The 20,714-nt window shown below is 35.0% G+C and overlaps 1 protein-coding gene and 1 long non-coding RNA gene across 4 annotated transcripts in view; one reads left to right on the top strand and one right to left on the bottom strand.

Annotated features, from left to right (window-relative positions):
- LOC127068840 (uncharacterized) overlaps nucleotides 1–5,827 on the bottom strand; it is a 33,190-nt gene extending 27,363 nt beyond the window's left edge. The window contains exon 1 of one of the 2 annotated variants that reach the window (XR_007783225.1): nucleotides 5,482–5,827. Coding sequence is in view for 1 of the 2 variants with exons in the window: in XM_051005139.1 (XP_050861096.1) it covers nucleotides 5,482–5,511 (30 nt within the window). In the remaining variant the exon portion in view is untranslated. The remainder of the gene's footprint in view (nucleotides 1–5,481) is intronic. The other variant, XM_051005139.1, reaches the window with a different exon arrangement.
- Nucleotides 5,828–16,653: 10,826 nt separating this feature from the next.
- On the top strand, nucleotides 16,654–19,536 carry LOC127068854 (uncharacterized). Of its 2 annotated transcripts, XR_007783228.1 has the most exons (4): nucleotides 16,654–16,800; nucleotides 16,861–17,007; nucleotides 17,068–17,170; nucleotides 17,266–19,536. It is a non-coding gene; the product is annotated as an uncharacterized LOC127068854 (long non-coding RNA). The 2 variants fall into 2 exon arrangements; XR_007783227.1 differs by having other exon boundaries at nucleotides 16,654–17,007.
- The last annotated feature ends 1,178 nt before the right edge of the window (nucleotides 19,537–20,714 follow it).

The raw sequence follows: 20,714 nt of genomic DNA on the forward strand, positions 1-20,714 counted from the left end.
TCCTCAATTTTTCCGTATAAAAATATAATCGCAAAAAATATCTATGCGTGTATGTTATTTTTAATATTACTCGTATATTTTTTCACATTGATTTTTTTCATATCTTTAAATTTATTTTTTCTTTCTATGAATTTTTATTTTTATTTTTATTTTTAAAATTAACAGCAGAAAGAAAAATCAATCAATTTAACTCTCGATCGCGTTTTACCTAAATTACAAATTTTCCAAGTATCTTGCTATATGTACATATACATATACATATATACATACACACACACACACATATATATATATAGTACAATTGAATTGGAAATACCAGCAATTGTTGCTAAGCTTGAAAATGAATCTTCTCGATTTTCATTTTTGCTTCTTCCACGACAGAATATTTTACAAGTTTTCAAAAGCAAACGAGGATAATTAAGTTTTTATTGCCGATTGTCGTTGAGAAACAGGCAATGGCAAAAGGGAAAGAGAGATAAAGAAAGAGAGAGGGAGAGAGAAAGAGAGAGAGAGAGACAGACAGACAAAGATATAAGTGGAAAATTATATTCTTTGATCATAACGAAGACAAATAACTTAGCATTTTCTCTCTTTGATATTAAACACCCACAGGCGGATAGAATATATTTTAAGCGATTGTTCTGATTATTTTATTAAATTCTCGAGAATGAATTACAATGATATTTTGGGAGAACCTATTAAGAATATCCACGAGTATATTTAAACGATACATATATATATATAAATATATACAGTTATGTATTATATATAAATGACTATATAAAGAAGATCTTATTTAACTGGATTATTTCATTTCAAACGTATCTACCTTTATAAATTCAAAGTGTCTTGAAAAAAGATATAATACGTTAAAAAGAAAGTTTCAAAAGGAAATAATTTCTACGTTTGCACGAAGCAATACATATTTTAAATAATCCGATAAAACTTAATACCCGTTATATTTAATATATAGATAACAAAATCCAATCAATATAAAATATTAATTTTCCCTCGAAATAATACAACAGTAGATCATTTTAATGTTGACTCATTGCATTATTAATTCCTGAATAATTATAATTTAAATGTAAAATTGTGATCCCTTACGTTTTGAATAACAATTTCATTTTCTCTTAATTTCAATATCATATTAGAATATTTTCGAAATAACGCCATAAGATATTTTAAACGATCTATCTTATATGTAAATAAAAGTTATCCTTGCTGGGTTAGTTGAGAGGATAATTATGCATCAATCGAATAGGTAAACGTGTAACACGCCTTCGAAATTGGTCCCTCGGTTATGTGGTAAAGCACGTATCCATGTGTGTGTGCAGTTACCAAAGCACACTGACGTTAACAAGTCGATCTTGCACGTTTCAGAGCCACGGATCCTCTCCTGTCTCTCTCTCTCTCTCTCTCTCTCTCTCTCTGTGGTAAATCGTATCAACGTCTTTTGTGACATTTAGATATTGCCTTTTCTACTTACTCGAACGTTTCTGTCTTATTCTTACATCCCTTGCAAAAATAATTACGACGTGGACATCTTTATCGTTAATATAAATATTCTACTTTTCTTTGTAAAAGATCTATCTATATATAGATATATATATATATATATATATATATATATATATATATATATATATATATATAGGAAAGTATTAATATTTAATGTAATATTTAATAAATCATATAGATTTACGTTTAACAAGAATAACAAAACAAGTAAATAATTTTTCTACGTTATTTTTATAGGTTGAACTTTCATAACACATTCGTTCGTATAAAAAATTCATATGTAAATCGAATAAGATTTTTATATAAATTTCGAAGAATTTCAGAAAGTGTTCGATTGAAAATCAAGATGGAAAGTTTGCCGATTGAAGATCTAAGTCGGATAAGAAATGATCTTCTTCTCCTCGTTGGTTCCTCTGTGACATTTTCAATCGAATTTGAATCTGAGTTTTCCTACGTATATAACAGCGCGAAAATAAACTCAGGAAAATACGAGGCTTACTATCGAACCAACGAATTAGATTTATCGTTCAGAGGGTCGAGTTCGGCACAGAAGGTATAAAAGAAACTGAAGAAAAAAAAAAAGAAAGGGTCTCTCTCTCTCTCTCTTTCTCTCTCTCTTTCTGTATCTCTATATCTCTGTATCCCTGTCTCTCTTTGACTATAAGACCGATAATAAGATATATGTTGATCCGATCTAATCTTAACGGGCCAGCACGTTTCCCTTTTTGATATACGATCGTCACGTGATGTCGTTATTTTTAGATGTAAGATTATTTCCAATACTTTCATTACGAGCAATTTTCGAAAGTAATTCAAACATAATCCTTTAAGAAATTTTGATCAATAACGTATATCCAAGAAATTTTGTCTCGTTTGATTCTCTCGTTTAATTTTTCGTTGATGAGAAAGCAAAACAAACTAAAAAAAAAAAAAAAATAAAAATTCCAACATATAAAACGAGGTCATGTCTCTCTCTCTCTCTCTCTCTCTCTCTCTCTCTCTCTGTCCCTCCTACTTTGTTTATCGTTTGCGGTGATGGACGATTTTTCCGAACTTAATCAATGGAGGTATCTCGTTAAAATGACGGTCGATAACGACGCCGAGAAATTATGCAGTTTTCGTTGTGGTGCATGCGTTGGAACAGCAGGTCGAAAAGAAGAAAGAAAGAAAGAAAAAAAAACGGAGAGAAAAACAACAATGAAAAAAAGAAAAAAAAACTTAGGTGGTACGGCGTCGGTACTTTGATAAAAATTTTATTAACTTCTTTTCATCGAGCCGTTTCATTCTTCTTTATTTTTTATTCATTTCTGTATTTTTTCCTGTTTTTAATTTTTCCCTTTCCTTTCTTTTGTCTAACACACGATACTGAAAAAAGTGCCGTGATCTCTTAATGGGAGAAACTTTGTATTTTTTCACTCGTCTTGCAACAAAATTTATGAATCACGTGCATATATATTATATAATTGTATACAAATGTTTATGTTCATTCTGACAAATTTTTACCAGCTATTACAAATCTTTTTAAAAAACATAGAATATCTCTTTCTAATATTCTTAAGCGGCTATATTAAAATTTTTCCACACGCTTTCATTATCCTTTGATATTCATTCGAAAAATATCACGTAAGTATAGAGATTTTCGTGTTAAACAAAGAGATTTTCGTATTATAAGATGATCTATATCTGTAAACGAAGCAAAAAGAAAAAAAAAAAAAGAAAAATCTCGAGGGAAAAAATCGTAATGCACGATGATAAAACGTCGTATCATATTTCGTTTCGATCCTAAAACAGTGACATCCATTTTTATTTTCTCCTTGAATGGATTACGATTTTTGATAGACCGTACGAAGATGTACAGATATTTTCGCTAAATTTCAGGAAATATTTGAAAAATAGGAATATTGCCCTCGAAGGGAACGACAGAATGAGAGAGAAAGAGAAAGAGAGAATGAGACAAAGAGAACGAATGAGGGAGAGTAAAATAGAGATAGAGATAGAGATAAAGAGGGAAAATCACACCCACATATCACATAGGGTAATCTAAGCATATAAAAGGTTATCTCGAATGGTGGAGCATTCATCAACTCTGTCAACAAGATCGGAACGTTCCACTGACTTGCCAAAATTCACAATTGCTCGTCATCCCCTTGAGGTGACGTCTCATTTTGCTCGAACACGTACGTAATATATATGTAAGTATATATAGATGTACGTATATATGTACGTACGTACGTACGTATGTATGTATAGATGTACGAACTATATACTCACACACGTTCACAATACATGTGCATATTAACGATCTTCGAGTCTCTCTCTCTCTCTCTCTCTCTCTCTATCTATCTATCTGTCTGTCTATCTGTCTCTCTCTCTCTCTCTCTCTCTCTCTCTCTCTCTCTCTCTCTCTCTCTCTCTCTCTCTCTTTGTCTAATGTCTTTAGCTTTGTATGTACGCTTTTAAATCGCATAATCGATAGATCGATCTCGTGCGAGATCGTCACGCGCGAACGATTTCGATTTATTACATGGACGTTCTAATATGATTAAATTACATGTATATACGCATATATTCATACCGAAGCGAGATGTATATCTTTTTTTTTTCTCTTTTCTTTGTCCTTTTTTTGTATTTTTTAAATCCATCTTTTCACGCAATTACGATTAATGCGTGGGATATTTTTTATTCATCATATTTTTTCACGTTTTATAGATGTATTTAGTTAGATAAATAAAGAACGTGAATAACGACGGATAATTTAACAAATTTCACGAAGGAAAATGCTAAATGGAAAAAAATAAAGGGAGAATTATCCGCGAATGATTTTCTCCGTGCGACGCAGAGATTGCTTGAAAAAAAAAAAAAAAAAGAAATGATGACGCAAATTAAAGAGGAAAAGGATCAATAGCAAAGAGATCTATTCGCGAAGTAAGGCCACTCGATCAGGAAAGTAACGAAATAATTCACGAATGCAATCGAGTCGCGAAAAATGGCGGGAAATTTTTATAAATCGTGCAATTTTTCCGATTTGTCCGATTGCTTCCATACAGTTCTTCTTTCTTTTCTTTTTTATTTTGCATTTTCTTTGCACCTATTTTCTAATCATTTATTTTTTCTCTTTTCTCTTCGTTTCGTTCTCATGTTCTTTTTCTCTTTTTCTTTTGCAGCAATCTGACGATCTCGCCATGTTTCAATAATTTAGTTCGACGAAAATACGATCGGAAGAGTTGTTAATCTCGCAACATCCGCTTGTGAACATCCGGCATGAACGCTTCGGAGAGAGAACGAGAGAATTTTCTCTCTTTCTCTCTCTCTCTCTCTCGCTTTCTGTTTGTGTATTTAGCTCTGTCGCGACATCGTGCCTCGATCGATGCCGGTTTTTCACTTTTCTCTCTCTCTCTCTCTCTCTCTCTCTTTCTCTGTCTCTGTCTCTGTCTCTGTCTCTTCCAGTTTCTGTCCTCGCAAAAATGAAATCTCGCGCCGGTAGCGAGTTCGACCTCTCGCGAGAACTCTTTAATCGGGGAAAAAAGAAAAAGAAAGAAGGGAAGGAAACAGGTCGAATAGGAAAAGAAAAGAAGAAAAAAAGAAACTGCGAGAGAAAGGGAAAGAAAGATTAAATAAAAAATTTACGTCGAAGTCGATCTTCTTCGACATTTTTTCTTTTATTAGAATGAGAAAGTTGACCAAAAAAGAAAGAAAGAAAGAAAGAAAAGAAAACAATTGGAACTTGTAAAACTAAAAAGAGAATAGTTGTGTACTTTTTCGTTTTTTATTCCCATCTTTGTCTGTGATGTGAATTATATTTATGTGTATCGTATTTAGAATAGAGAAAATGAAAAGAGTACATATGCGTGTATATATATACATATACATGTACATGTACATACACAATATATACATATATATATACAATAAAATCTAAATTATGAATAATGATAGATATATCAAAGGAAAAGAACTTACCGGACGTGTACAACACGCGAACAGGGACATATTGGAGAGTGCCAGCTTCGTTATTATACTTATCGCTGGTTACCGCCGAAAAAATAGTCGTTGACGTTGCCGTCGGTGCGTTGTGATCTATCTTCTCTGGATCCACCGTCGAGATGATCCTTCGATCTCGTCTCCTTCCTCTTCTTTTACCTGTCGATTTTCGCGTATTTCTTTATATCGATCTCGCGCCAAAAATTGTCGATCTCTCTCTCTCTCTCTCTCTCTCTCTTTCTCTCTCTTTCTCGCGTCACACGAGATGAAAATTTCTTCGTACGTCCGTACGAGGCTGTATCGCGTAGATAACTGGACCGCCTTCTAGCGTGCTTTTGCACATGCGTGTTTAACGACTCGTTGTACGCGCGCAGATCTCTCTCTCTCTCTCTCTCTTTCTCTCTCTCCCCCTTTTTCTCTATCTATCTATCTATCTATCTATCTATCTATCTATCTATCTATCTATCTATCTATCTATCTATCTATCTATCTAACTATCTAGCTATCTATTTATGTGTCTGTCTATCTATTTATGTATCCATCTTTCGCTCTTTCTTTCATTCTTATATTATTTTTCCGTAAGAGACCTGTTCCGAATTATTTTTTCTTATATATGTGATTTCTCTCTCTCTCTCTCTCTCTCTCTCTCTCTCTCTCTCCCTTCCTCTCTTTCTCTTTATTCGAAAAGTTCGGCGATACGTTTGCAGAAAAGTCGTAATTAAATTTGTTCGATCGAAATGAAAAATATCTGCTTTAGTTCGTTTTAACTTTTTCATCGTTTCCTTCTCTTTTTCGAATTTGACACACCTGTCGTCGAGTAGAGCTCCTTGGGGAAAAAGGTTCTTCAAATTTTTCACACGTTTATTGCGAAATTCATTAGAAAATTTATTGCATCTATTTACACGACGAAGTCGGTCTTTCCGACTTTGAATATCTCTGAATACCTCGACTTACGACGGGTTAAATTTTAACGAGATAATTTTAGCGATACAATGACATACAATCAGTGTTCGCTAGATCGAGAGACATTGTTAACCAAAAAAGCGTGATTATTACAGTGGTAATGAAGTTTCCTTTAGAATTATTTGATGTTTCTGACGAAGACATTCGTCATTTGGCTGACACCATTCGATTACTTTAACGCAACAGTTATCGTTCCGATGTAATAATTCGTTCGCGGTCATTTCACTTTGATAATTCACAAGATCGTTTTATCGATACTAAGCTGTCCGTTATTGATATTGATTGTTTCTCAAACAGAAGTGATCGATTGAACACGATTTTGAGCGTCGATTGATTGAACTAAGCGTCGATAAGAAAAAAAAAGACATGCAAAACGCACAACGAGAGAAAAAGAAAGAGAGAGTAGTCATAAAGAAAAAATAGAAAGTCGAAAGAAATACTTATTACAATTACTTGCAAAAAATATACATTTGGAATTAGGATAAGTAAGATAAGTAAGACGTAAAACGTAAAGAATCTTTCACCGTTCACGTTTTGCTTACGTCTTACGATAATGTCTAATAATAAAAATCGTCTCACGAAAAATGTAGACGAAGTTGATGATCGACTATGATTAATGGAATTTCCTTATGTATCATAGCTTACGTTTTATGTTTTACGTTGATACGTGTTATAAAGTTCTTAATGTCAGAAAATGGGAACGAGTCAATTTAGACAGAAATATCGATTTCCTTGCGTACTTGGCCTTGTACCGTCATTTTAATAAACGATCACGAGAAAAATCGTAAAGGAAGAGTAATCCATCAAGTACAAAGAAGCGTCGATCTCGTCGATCGAATCATCTTAACACAGAATAGTTTTCGTTTCTTCGATCGATTCCGTGACGTTATTAAATTGGAAAAAGTGTAGCCCGCCGATATAAAATGACGATATTATTTTTTCCCAGATATTGTTCGAGGCAGTTCGATTCTTATAATTTTGTGGAACAGATTGGACGGTAATTGGAAAGTTAATGGACGATAAAAAAAGAAATCTTTTGGTCCGCTGTTCACCGCTTATTATACTTACGTAGAGGATGAAAGGAGAAAAAGATAAAAAAAGATAAAAAAAAAAAGGAAGAAGGGGAAAGAGTCAAAGCTATTGTTTTTTTTCTTTCGATCGGTTGTACCGAGACAGTCGAGGTCCCCGATATAGCAAGGCTTTAACTCGATTGCGATTCCTTTTCTCTATGCTTTTTGCTATTGTTTTCTTTGAATATTTGATTTATTAGATTATCAATCGAACTAGCGTAATATAAATTCTTAAATTTAAGCATACAGTCAGTCTGTCAGAGTGTTTGCTCGAACTATTCCCGTTTGATTAAATAGAACTCTTGGAATAGTAGCACGCGCCAGTATTTACCTTTATTTCCTTTTAGTTCTCTATTTAATCTTTTATCTCGCAAACGTTATAAAACGATTACGTCGACGTTATCTACGATTTGCTGATTTTTCGATCGCCGTGCCTCGAAAATCGTATTTTTCCTTTCACGAAATAACGTACTAGCGAAAGAAAATTCAATTTATTTTTCTTCGAAGGAAACGATTTAAAATCAATAACGTTGTACGAAATAATATCGAGTTAAGTTCGCCCATTAATTTTTCCCTTTCCTTCTCGACTAATTTAATAGAATTTGAAAACAGCGGCAAAATTATTCTTTTTACCGACCTGTACTATTTGACGAATACATCAAGCGCTACCTACTTCGTGTTCCCGGAACTATGTGGGCAAATTATCGAACGAGGAATAACATTTCTTTTTTACCATGATATTTTATATCAATTTGATATTTCAGAACATATAAATTTCGAACTTCAACTAACTACGGCACACATTAATTATTATTTTCCGTTCTTTTGTCGTTATTTTGTGTCGCACTTGGCACGAATCGAGTTCCCTCTACCGCTGATTAGAGAAACTACGTTGACCAATAATTAAACATTTTCTTTGATCGTTATTACTAGAGTTTTGAATCTTATGATTTCATTTTGTACGAGTTCTTACAAAGTTTGTATTCGCTCGATCAATGTAATCTCATTTGCTTGTAAATTTACGAATGAATAATTATATCTTTGATCAATTTCAGAATAATTATTCAATTTGTTCAAATTATAAGTAAGTTAAGAAATATTCTAATCCGTAATACGAATTATCCTTTAAGACCGATTTTATCGACGTAGAAAATCATCGATGTAAATTATCGTCAATAGAACCTCGTTATCCTATTATCCTTAAATAATTATTTCTCAGGAATAAAATATTAAATTTTTATTTTAGTCGCACTACTAACGTCGCGTAAACGTCGATCGAAAAGAAAACATAACCAAGATTTTATCTAACCTCTTTTATATCTCTTATTATTATATCGTATATTCGAAGAAACGATGGAACGAACAATAACAAGCGAAATGATTTAAATAATAATAATCACTAGAAGATACATGGAGTAAAATGCAAGGTACGATACTATATACAACGTGAGTAAATACAAACTTTTCGCTGTATTTGTTATCGAGTTAGTTTTCTTTGGGATTTCAACGAGTAAAGATCGAAGCAGTATCATTCCTCGGGGATAAAATTAAATAAATCAAAATTTATATTATTTTTAAATTGTTTAAACAATTGGAAACGAGCGCGAAGTTAGGTAAATTAATGTTTCAACAATACGACATTTATATAAACATTTCACAGATTCGAAAACGCGACAAACTTAAAATAAACATGATTTAAAAATTCAATAGATAAAAGTTTTGATCTCGTTGTACTTGACCATGTGCGACATCACTCATCCCTTCAATATACTATACGATTTGTTTTATTGTAGAACAAAGTGGTGTAGTAAGGGTATTCTTCCATTAATGACGGCTATATAAGTGGGCCTACTTTGACAGTGGATATAATCATGCAAGCAATTGCCACGACTACGAATATCGTTCCTACAGGACGTGGTTTCCGCAAGTAGTAACAAAGGGTCAACGTAAGTACAACACTAATTCTTTAATATTCTACGCGAAATTTTCTATTTCAAGATGAAATGTAGAAGTAGGAGTACTCCACACCCCCCCCCCCCCGTGGCGACCAGAAAGGCATATATAGGACGACTGACAATCTCTGGTCCATATCTACTTACAATTTCGATGAATACGCATCGCGGATTCCGCAGCACGCGGTTTCCGCAAGTAGTACCGAAGGGTTTTATAAGTACATCACTCATTCTATCGATATTCTACTCGATATACTTTGTTCCAGATCGAAATGGAGAAGTGGGAGCACTCCCCCCCCCCCCGTGTTGACAAGAAAGGCATATATAGGACGACTGACGGTCCCTGCTTCATATCTACTTACAATTTCGAGGAGTATGGATCGCGGATTCCGCAGCGCACGGTTTCCGCAAGTAGTACCGAAGGGTTTTATAAGTACATCACTCATTCTATCGATATTCTACTCGATATACTTTGTTTCAGATCGAAATGGAGAAGTGGGAGCACTCCCTCCCCCGTGTTGACAAGAAAGGTATATATAGGACGACTGACGGTCCCTGGTCCATATCTACTTACAATTTTGATGAATACGCATCGCGGATTCCGCAGCACGCGGTTTCCGCAAGTAGTACCGAAGGTTTTTGTAAGTACATCACTAATTCTTTCAGTATTTTACGTGATATTTTCTGTTTCAGATCGATATGGAGAAGTGGGGCACTCCCCCCCCCCGTGTTGACAAGAAAGGTATATATAGGACGACTGACGGTCCCTGGTCCATATCTACTTACAATTTCGAGGAGTATGGATCGTGGATTCCGCAGCGCACGGTTTCCGCAAGTAGTACCGAAGGGTTTTATAAGTACATCACTCATTCTATCGATATTCTACTCGATATACTTTGTTCCAGATCAAAATGGAGAAGTGGGAGCACTCCCCCCCCCGTGTTGACAAGAAAGGCATATATAGGACGACTGACGGTCCCTGGTCCATATCTACTTACAATTTCGAGGAGTGTGGATCGCGGATTCCGCAGCGCACGGTTTCCGCAAGTAGTACCGAAGGGTTTTATAAGTACATCACTCATTCTATCGATATTCTACTCGATATACTTTGTTTCAGATCGAAATGGAGAAGTGGGAGCACTCCCCCCCCCCCGTGTTGACAAGAAAGGTATATATAGGACGATTGACGGTCCCTGGTCCATATCTACTTACAATTTCGAGGAGTGTGGATCGCGGATTCCGCAGCGCACGGTTTCCGCAAGTAGTATCGAAGATTTTTGTAAGTACGTCACTAATTCTTTCAGTATTTTACGTGATATTTTCTGTTTCAGATCGATATGGAGAAGTGGGAGCACTCCCCCCCCCCCTGGTTGACAAGAAAGGCATATATAGGACGACTGACGGTCCCTGGTCCATATCTACTTACAATTTTGATGAATACGCATCGCGGATTCCGCAGCACGCGGTTTCCGCAAGTAGTACCGAAGGTTTTTGTAAGTACATCACTAATTCTTTCAGTATTTTACGTGATATTTTCTGTTTCAGATCGATATGGAGAAGTGGGGGCAGTTTCCCCTCCCGTGTTGACAAGAAAGGAATATATAGGACGACTGATGGTCCCTGGTTGATATCTACTTACAATTTTGATGAGTATGCATCGCGGATTTCGCAGCGCGCGGTTTCCGCAGGATGTAAGGAAGGGGTATCGTAAGTAGATCACTAATTCTTGCAATATTCTACTCGATATACTTTGTTCCAGATCGAAATGGAGAAGTGGGAGCACTCCCCCTCCTGTGTTGACAAGAAAGGTATATATAGGACGACTGACGGTCCCTAATTCATATCTACTTACAATTTCGATGAGCACGCATCGCCGATGCCGCAGCACGCGGTTTCCGCAAGTAATACCGAAGGTTTTTGTAAGTATATCACTAATTCTTTCAGTATTTTACGTGATATTTTCTGTTTCAGATCGATGTGGAGAAGTGGGGGCATTTTCCCCTCCCGTGTTGACAAGAAAGGCATATATAGGACGATTGACAGTCCGTGGGCCATATATACTTTCAATTTTGACGAGCACGCATCGCCGATCCCGCAGTACGCGGTTTCGTGTACAAGTTTCAACGAAGACTTAAAGTAAATATATTTTTCTATCACATATGTCTCGAATGATTTATACTGTTTTCAATATAACAGTGACACTAATTATTTCCTTTGTATTTTTGTTTCAGAACCTCGTTGCAGTCGCGCACCTTGTAATGATGTAATCGAGTGTTAGCATCGCTAAAATAAAAATATCGCGAAGTAGAAGCAGCGTTTGTGCGTTCGCGGTTCGCGAGTTAAACTATAAGTGTTTTTGTATGGACTGCGCGCAATGCAGTTCTTAGAGTCAGTGTTTGTTCGCGTAGTTTTTTGCTTTTTTAACAGTCGCACAGACTGTATTTATAATATATAGTAGAGTTTCGTGAAATAAATTCAGTGACCGTTCGTTAATAAATAACTACCGCGAATTAGAGTCAGTGCATCACCGAAGAGGATCTCGACCAACTTCGATGTCGACCTACCTCATTTTCAACCAACTACGAATCATCCACCCTCAATTTCGACCTAAGTCGCGGTCCAGTGTTTTGGAGCCATCGCAGAACTTCTTAAGTAGTGAGTTAATTTTTAAATCCCTCCGATCACTCAATCATGTCGAGGACGAAAGGTCTGAATCGGCACGAGTGATTGGTTGTAATTATTAAATAAAAGAGCATTGAGTGATCACTAGTCAATTTCGATTTTTCATTTCTACATGGTTTTCGAGTTTCGTTAGATTTATTAGTTTTCGTGTACGTGTTAGAATAAGGGAAGTTAATGGTTGTTATCGAATGTTCTATAGTAGTTAATGCAAGAAGCAAAGAAGAGGCTAAGTGTCGAAGAGGCCCACACAGATTGTGGCTCAAGATTGCATCTGTTAGACTATTGAGTTATTTTCGAAGGTTCGTCAGAACACTTCGAAAATGGCTCCTAGTCATATTTTAATTTTACTATGTGGTCACTCAAAATGCTCTTATGTAATAACAATTTTGATTTCAGAAACTCGGACGACATAACACTCCGTCTCCGATCTCACATTGGCACGAGTACACGAACGGATTTATTACACATATTATTCGTTTTTCTTATTAAAGTCGAGCTGTAAATTTTTCTTTTCTTTACATTTTCTTTTCTAAAATTATCTTTCTAAAGTTGATTTTCTCTTGTAAATTTAAATTAAAGTAAATTCAAAATTATAGTTTTCGTAAGTAATATACATATATATATATATACACGTATGATGAAATGACTGGATTACTTATAATGCGAAAGACTGTATATAATAGTTTCAACTTCAAACTATTCTAAATTAATCGTTACAGTTTAATTTCTGAAATTTCTCTCGGGTGGGACCCTTGGGAGGGGCCCTCGGGTGTGGGCCTTTAGGCGGGCTACTTTCTAAGTATCTTGCAAAGAAACTCTTTCCTCATTATATTTTCTTCTCCTTTTCTTTCTGTTCTTTTTCTTCTTTTACTTTTCTTTTAATCTTTTTTCTGTTTCAGATCATCGAGGAATGGATCATCGAGAGATAGATCATCGAGGGATAAATCATCGATGGAATGGTCATCGTGAAATTTATTTCTTGAAATATTATACATTTTTCTTTACGTATAAGCATACTTATTATATTTATTACATGTATTTCTATCCATTCTATGTATATATATTTCTATTTATTGAAACACATATATAATAATTTATGCAATTATCCGAGATTAATTATTCTACTTTCTTTCGATTTTGGTACTTGATTTTGGTACTTAGACTTTGGTACTTAGATTTTTCTCGGATGAAGCGATCTTTAAGATATTCATCTCTCGTTCTAAATTCTATCTTTCTCTCGCGCATTCGCTCATATATTCCCGGTTTCTTTCTTTCTTTTTCTCTTGTTGTTTTTCTTAATCTCATATGCTTTTACTCTTTTACTCTTTTACTCTTTCTCTTTTTCTGTTTCTAAATCATCGAGGTACCGATCACCGTGGGATTTTTACACGGAAGTTAATGGAACCTCGCTGCATATAATATTTATTATATGCAGGGAGGGTATGTCTCCTTGCTTCCGTACGCGAATGATAGGGATAACATTCACGCGCGTGCCGATCGTCACGCGTATGAATGTTCGCGATCGCGAGATTATAAGTCCTACCGAGGACTACGTTTTGATTTTGAAATCGAAATATAGACACGACCGGTCGTGTCTCGAGATGTCTGAAGCTGACGGTGTGGACGGTGGTGTTTTCCATCAGCAGGGTCTCGTTCATCTCCACTTTTCCGATAAGCCCGAAACTCCCGAAGCGGAAAGACATCTCGAACGCGAATTTTAGAGTAGAGTCCCCGTTAGCCCGTGGGTCCTCAGATGCAGCAACCTCCAAGCGGTAGGACCTGGGTCGGTAGTACTTGCGATATAGTGAAATCTATGTCTAAATTATTTATAAAATCTATAATTAAATTATACATGTTATCTAAAGTTTGTAACTAATATAATCCTATAGCGCAAGTACTACCGGGCGGATGGCTGCATATTTCAATCTTTTTCCAAAATCTCTTTTCTGTCAAATTTCAATTAAAATAATTTAAATCAATTACATTTCATATTGCTAATCATACTTTAACAGATACATAGATTGAATATATTAAAATTCTAAATTAATAAAGTTATAAAATTAATACGAAAACGCATCACGAATACAGAAAACTTTTCTGTCGCACTTATGTTCTCTGTCATTCCTATTTATCCTTCTTTACTTTCGTTACTTATATACTTTTATTAATTATAGACTTTTGACAATTATATACTTTATCTATTATATTGATTATATACTTTATAATTATATATTTTTATCTAGTCGGTAGTACTTGCGATATATTCAAATCTGTATCTAAATTATTTCTAAAATTTATAATTAAATTATATGTTAACTAAAATCTTTAAGGAAATTGTATAAATAATCATATAACGCAAGTACTACCGAGCGGATAGCTGCATATTTCAATGTTTTTCAAAAATCTCTCTTCTGTTTAATTTAAAGTAAACGTAAAATCAATTACATTTTATATTGTTAGTTATATTTAGACAGATAAATAAATTGAACATATTAAAATTATAAATTAATTATTTAAGAAAACGCACAGAAAACTTTTCTATCGCATTTCTGTTTGCTGACATTTTTATTTATTCTTATTTACTTTTATTAATTATATATTTTTATTTATTATATTAATTACACTTATTAACTTTTATTAATTATTAATTTCGGGTGGGACCCTTGGGAGGGGCCCTCGGGTGTGGGCCTTAGGCGGGTTTCGTTCTTTCGCTAGGGAAAATCGAACTCAATTATGGTACTCTGATTTTTCACAAATAGTTTGGAATTATACTTGTCTCACGCGCATTTACGCAAATAATCTCGGTTTCTTTTATTCTTTTTCAATTCTTCATTCTCTTTATTTTTTTCTCATCTTTTATTTTATTCTTTTTCTGTTTCAGATTAGGTCGTCGAGGAAGCGATCATCGAGGGACCGATCATCGTGAAATTAAATTTTTACAGGGAAGTTTTTGAATATAAATATCTTTTTGCATTTAATTTTGCAGATAATTTTTGCTCTTATATTTAATTTTTATTATCTTTTTAATTTTTGCTCTTCTATTTAATTATTACTAACTTTTTAATTTTTGTACTTATATTTAATTTTTATTATTAACTTTTTAATTTTTGCATTTATATTTAATATTTATTATCTTTTAATATTTGCTCTTTATTTATTTATTGCTTTATTTTATTCTGTTTCAGGTTAGGTGACCGAGGGACCAATCATCGTGGGATTTTTACACGGAAGTTAATGGAACCTCTCTGCATATAATATTTATTATATGCAGGGAGGGTATGTCTCCTTGCTTCCGTACGCGAATGATAGGGAAAACACTCACGCGTGTGACGGCCGGCACACGCGTGGGTGTTCGCGAACGCGAGATTAAGTCCTACCGAGGACTACGTTTTGATTTTGAGATCGAAATATAGACACGACCGGTCGTGTCTCGAGATGTCTGAAGCCGACGGTGTGGACGGTGGAGCGATCTGTAAGCGGGGTTTTACACATCTCCAGTTTGCTGAGAAATCTGAAGCTCCCGAAGCGGAAAGGCATCTCGAACGCGGATTTTAGAGTAGAGTCCCCGTTAGCTCGCGGGTCCTCAGATGCAGCAACCTCCAAGCGGTGGGACCTGGGTCGGTAGTACTTGCGATATATGGAAATCTTTTTCTAAATTATATCATAATTCTATAACTAGATTATATATAGTATCTAATATCTATATCGAAATTGTATATATATACATATATCGCGCAAGTACTACCGGGCGAATGGCTGCATACTTCTGTATTTATCCAAAATCTCTCTTCTCTCAAAGTTCAATTAACGTTGTATTAATTAAATTTGAAATTGGTAGTTATATTTCGACAGATAAATAATTTGGATATATCAAAAAATTATTTCTAAAACCTATAAACAAATTATATATGTTATCTAATTATGTTATATATGTTATCTAATATCTATAACGAAATTGTATATATAACCATATAGCGCAAGTACTATCGGGCAAATGGCTGTATATATGAATGTTTTTTCAATAACAGAAAATTATTTTATTTTCAAATTAAATTATAAAGTGAGGATAGCTTTCTTCGTAAATTGACAACAATGTCGAGTCTTTGACCGACCTTTATAGTTCCTAGTTCAGTTGTGCTTTGGACTTCGACGAGGGAACTTAGAAATGTTCGCAGGATGCCACTATAGCGAGTATTATCGAAGAGTTTACGCAAGTATATTTTTTATCTCTAATTTTCGAAATTCTATACGATTTCTTTTGTTTTAGACTTCGACTTTGCACTTTCGGAGGACGTTGACAGTCTATCTTCGAGAGGACTTTGAAATTTAGAGTCGGTGCATCATTGAAGAGGATCTCGACCAACTTCGATGTCGACCTACTTCATTTTCAACCAATTACGAATCATCCACGCTCAATGTCGACCACTCGTTCGTCGATCACTCGTTTATTCAATAATCTATACGATTTGTATCTGTTTTAGAATCAGATGGTGTGGTGGGGATGCACTACCACTCGGAAGGGATATAAGGCGGCCGCCTTTGACAGAGGGTCCAGTCATGTCACGAATTTCCACCATTCACATTTGAATACTCGCTGTACGCATGCTCCGCAATCAAAGAGAAGGGGTAATGTAAGTGCGTTAGTCGATCACTCATTCATTCAATAATCTATACGATTTGTATCTGTTTAGAATCAGATGGTATGGTGGGGATACTCTGCCACCCGTGAAGTGATATAAGGCGGCCGCTGTTGACAGTTGGTCCAGTTATGCCACGAATTTCCACCATTCACATTTGAAAACTCGCAGTACGCACGCTCCACAAGTAAAGGAGAAGGGGTAAGTATATTAGCCGATCACTCATCTATTCAACAATCTATATGATTTGTATCGTTTTAGAATCAAACGGTGTGGTGAGGATATTCTGCTACTCGTGAAGAGATACAAGGAGACCGGCTTTGACAGTTTTCCAGAATGCCATGAATATTAACGAAAACTTAAAGTAAGTATATTTCTCTATCACATATTTCTTGAATGGTTTATACAGTTTTCAATATAACAATGACACTAATTATTTCATTTGTATTTTTGTTTCAGAACCTCTTTGCAGTCGCGCGCGTTGCAATGATGTAATCGAGTGTTAGCATCGCTAAAATAAATTTATCGCGATGTAGAATCAGTGTTTGTTCGTTCGCGTTTCGCGACTTAAACCATAAGTGTTTTTGCAAAGACTGCGCGCAATGCAGTCGTTAGAGTCAGTGTTTGTTCGTAAAAGTTTTTGTTTTTCTAACAGTCGCACAGACTGTTCTTATAATATATAATAGAGTTTCGCGAAATAAATTCAGTGTCCGTTCGTTAATAAATATCTACCGCGAATTAGAGTCAGTGCATCACCGAAGAGGATCTCGACCAACTTCGATGTCGACCTACCTCATTTTCAACCAACTACGAATCATCCACCCTCAATTTCGACCTAAGTCGCGGTGCAGTGTTTTGGAGCCGTCGCAGAACTTCTAAAGTAGTAAGTTAATTTTTAAATTCCTCCTATCACTCAATCATGCCGAGGACGAAAGGTCCGAATCGGCACGAGTGATTGGTTGTAATTAATTAGTAGAAGAGCAATGAGTGACCACGAGTAAACTTCTTCGGAGATTTACTCGTGAATGGTTCGTTATTTTTTGATTTATTTATTAGATCAGGATAGAGTCTTCTTGCTTAAACGCGTTAATTATAATTATTTGAAATTTCGAATATTTAAATGCATTTTGAAATAACTTTCTCTCGCGAAAATAGTAAAGTATCGCGATATTCGCGAATTTTAATAATGAATAAGCAAGAAAACATTCGCGATGGATAGTCTCTGGATTACAAACGAAATTATATAATTTATTTTGTAATAATTAGAGTAATTGTTTGTAAGAAGGAGCATCCAATGACTTTTCATAACATTTTTAATAAAGATTAAGAAATTGTGTTAATAAAAGAAAAGTCTCAATAGAGTCATTGCTTTTGAAAGAATAAAGTAGAGTAGAGTCATTGATAAAAGATAAAGAGACTTGTAGAATCACAACGCGTAGAACATAGAATATGTTAATCAATTTTTAGCTTAGGATTTTCAGCAATTAATATATTAATTCTCGTTTCCCTTCCGATGCTTTCTCGATTTTTCGTTTCAGGTTTGGTTTAGAGTTGCTTTAGATTCATTAGTTTTTTTCTATGTCTTAGAAAATGATCGGTTGTAGTTCTTTAGTACTGACGATAGTTATCGAATGCGTTCTATGGTTGTGGTTAGGGCACGAAGCAAAGAAGAGGCTATATGCCGAAGAGGCCCCCACATATTGTGGCTCAAGAGGGCAACTATTAGATTATTGAGTTATTTTCGAAGGTTCGACAGAACATTTCGAGAATGGCTCTTAATCATACTTTCATTATACCATGTTGTCACTCAAAATGCTCTTATATAATGATAATATTATTTTTAGAAACTGAGACTACGTAACATTCCGTCTCCCATCTCACATTGCCACGCGTCCGCGAATAGAATTTTTACATATTTTATACATTTTTATTATTAAAATCAAGTAATAAATTTTTCGCATTTTTCTTTCCTAAAATTCAATTAAATCCGTAATTTTAGTTTTATAAAGTTAAGTTTTGTATTAAATTAATAATTTCGAAACGTATAAAATATGGCAATTGTGAGGACCACTGAAAGTGCACATGGGAATGAGATAAGAACATTTAAATACATAGCATATTCTTTACTTACTTTTACAGGTAGAATACCTAACGGGATTGCACTATCACCGAGCGTATAGCTGCACACTTTAAATTAAACAATTATTTTAAATAGTTGATTAAATTGTTGATTAACTCCTCTATCTTCTCTCGGGTGGGACCCTTGGGAGGGGCCCTCGGGTGTGGGCCTTAGGCGGGTTCGTTCTTTCACTAAGGAAAAGTTAGATTCAATTATTGTATTCTGATTTTCGAATGAACCGCTCTTCGAGATACACATTCATCATTCTGAATTCTATTTTTCTCACGCGCACATAGACAAATATTATATCTGTTTCTCTGTTACAGGTTAGATCATCGAGGGACCGATCATCGTGAAATTAAATTTTTACAGGGAAGTTTTTGAATATAAATATCTTTTTGCATTTAATTTTGCAGATAATTTTTGCTCTTATATTTAATTTTTATTATCTTTTTAATTTTTGCTCTTATATTTAATTATTACTAACTTTTTAATTTTTGTACTTATATTTAATTTTTGTTATTAACATTTTAATTTTTGCACTTTATTTATTTCTTGCTTTATTTTATTCTGTTTCAGGTTAGGTGATCGAGAGACCGATCATCGCGAAATTAAATTTTTACAGGGAAGTTTTTGAATATAAATATATTTTTGTATTTAATTTTGCATATAATTTTGTTTTTATATTTAATTTTTATTATTAACTTTTTAATTTTTGCACTTTACTTATTTCTTGCTTTATTTTATTCTGTTTCAGGTTAGGTGACCGAGGGACCAATCATCGTGGGATTTTTACACGGAAGTTAATGGAACCTCTCTGCATATAATATTTATTATATGCAGGGAGGGTATGTCTCCTTGCTTCCGTACGCGAATGATAGAGAAAACACTCACGCGCGTGACGGCCGGCACGCGCGTGGGTGTTCGCGGACGCGAGATAAAGTCCTGCCGAGGACTACGTTTTGATTTTGAGATCGAAATATAGACACGACCGGTCGTGTCTCGAGATGTCTGAAGCCGACGGTGTGGACGGTGGAGCGATCTGTAAGCGGGGTTTTATACATCTCCAGTTTGCTGAGAAATCTGAAGCTCCCGAAGCGGAAAGGCATCTCGGATCGTGGATTTTAGAGTAGAGTCCCCGTTAGCCCGCGGGTCCCCAGATGCAGCAACCTCCAAGCGGTGGGACCTGGGTCGGAAGTACTTGTTTTATATCGAAATCTTATAAGGTGCAAGTATTTCCGAGCGAATGGCTGCATATTTCAAAATTTTTTCCAAAATCTTTTCCATGTAATTCCAAATTAAAAGTCGAAGTTCGCACATTTTACATTCTTTCTTACATCTTCCGTATATTCGGCAATAACTACACAGTCATTTTTATTCATTGAAACTTAAAACTCTGTAATAATTGAGATAATTATTCCAGATTATTTATTGCAGTTCCTCTCGGGTGGGACCCATGAGTTGGGCTCATGGGCGTGGGCTTCTGTGCGGGTCTCTTCTCTCAGTATCGCAAAATAGAGCTCTATTTTCGTACTCTGGTTTTAGTCGGCTGTTGCGATATTGTATATCCATCTTCTCTTTTCAATTCCATGGTTTTCACACGTGTACGTGTTCCATTATACCTTCCGGATGTCCATTCTTTCTTTTCTTCCGAATTCTTTCATTTTCACGTGCGCGCATGTTTCAGTTTTCTTTTCTTCTCTCTCTATTCTCCTCCTCTTCATGGATTTTGATATATCGGCTCAGGTCCGATGTATCGTCGGTTCATACTCGATCGTTAAACGCGAAT

This window comes from Vespula vulgaris, chromosome 14 (genome assembly GCF_905475345.1).
Source record: "Vespula vulgaris chromosome 14, iyVesVulg1.1, whole genome shotgun sequence".
Classification (NCBI taxonomy): Eukaryota; Metazoa; Arthropoda; class Insecta; order Hymenoptera; family Vespidae; genus Vespula; species Vespula vulgaris.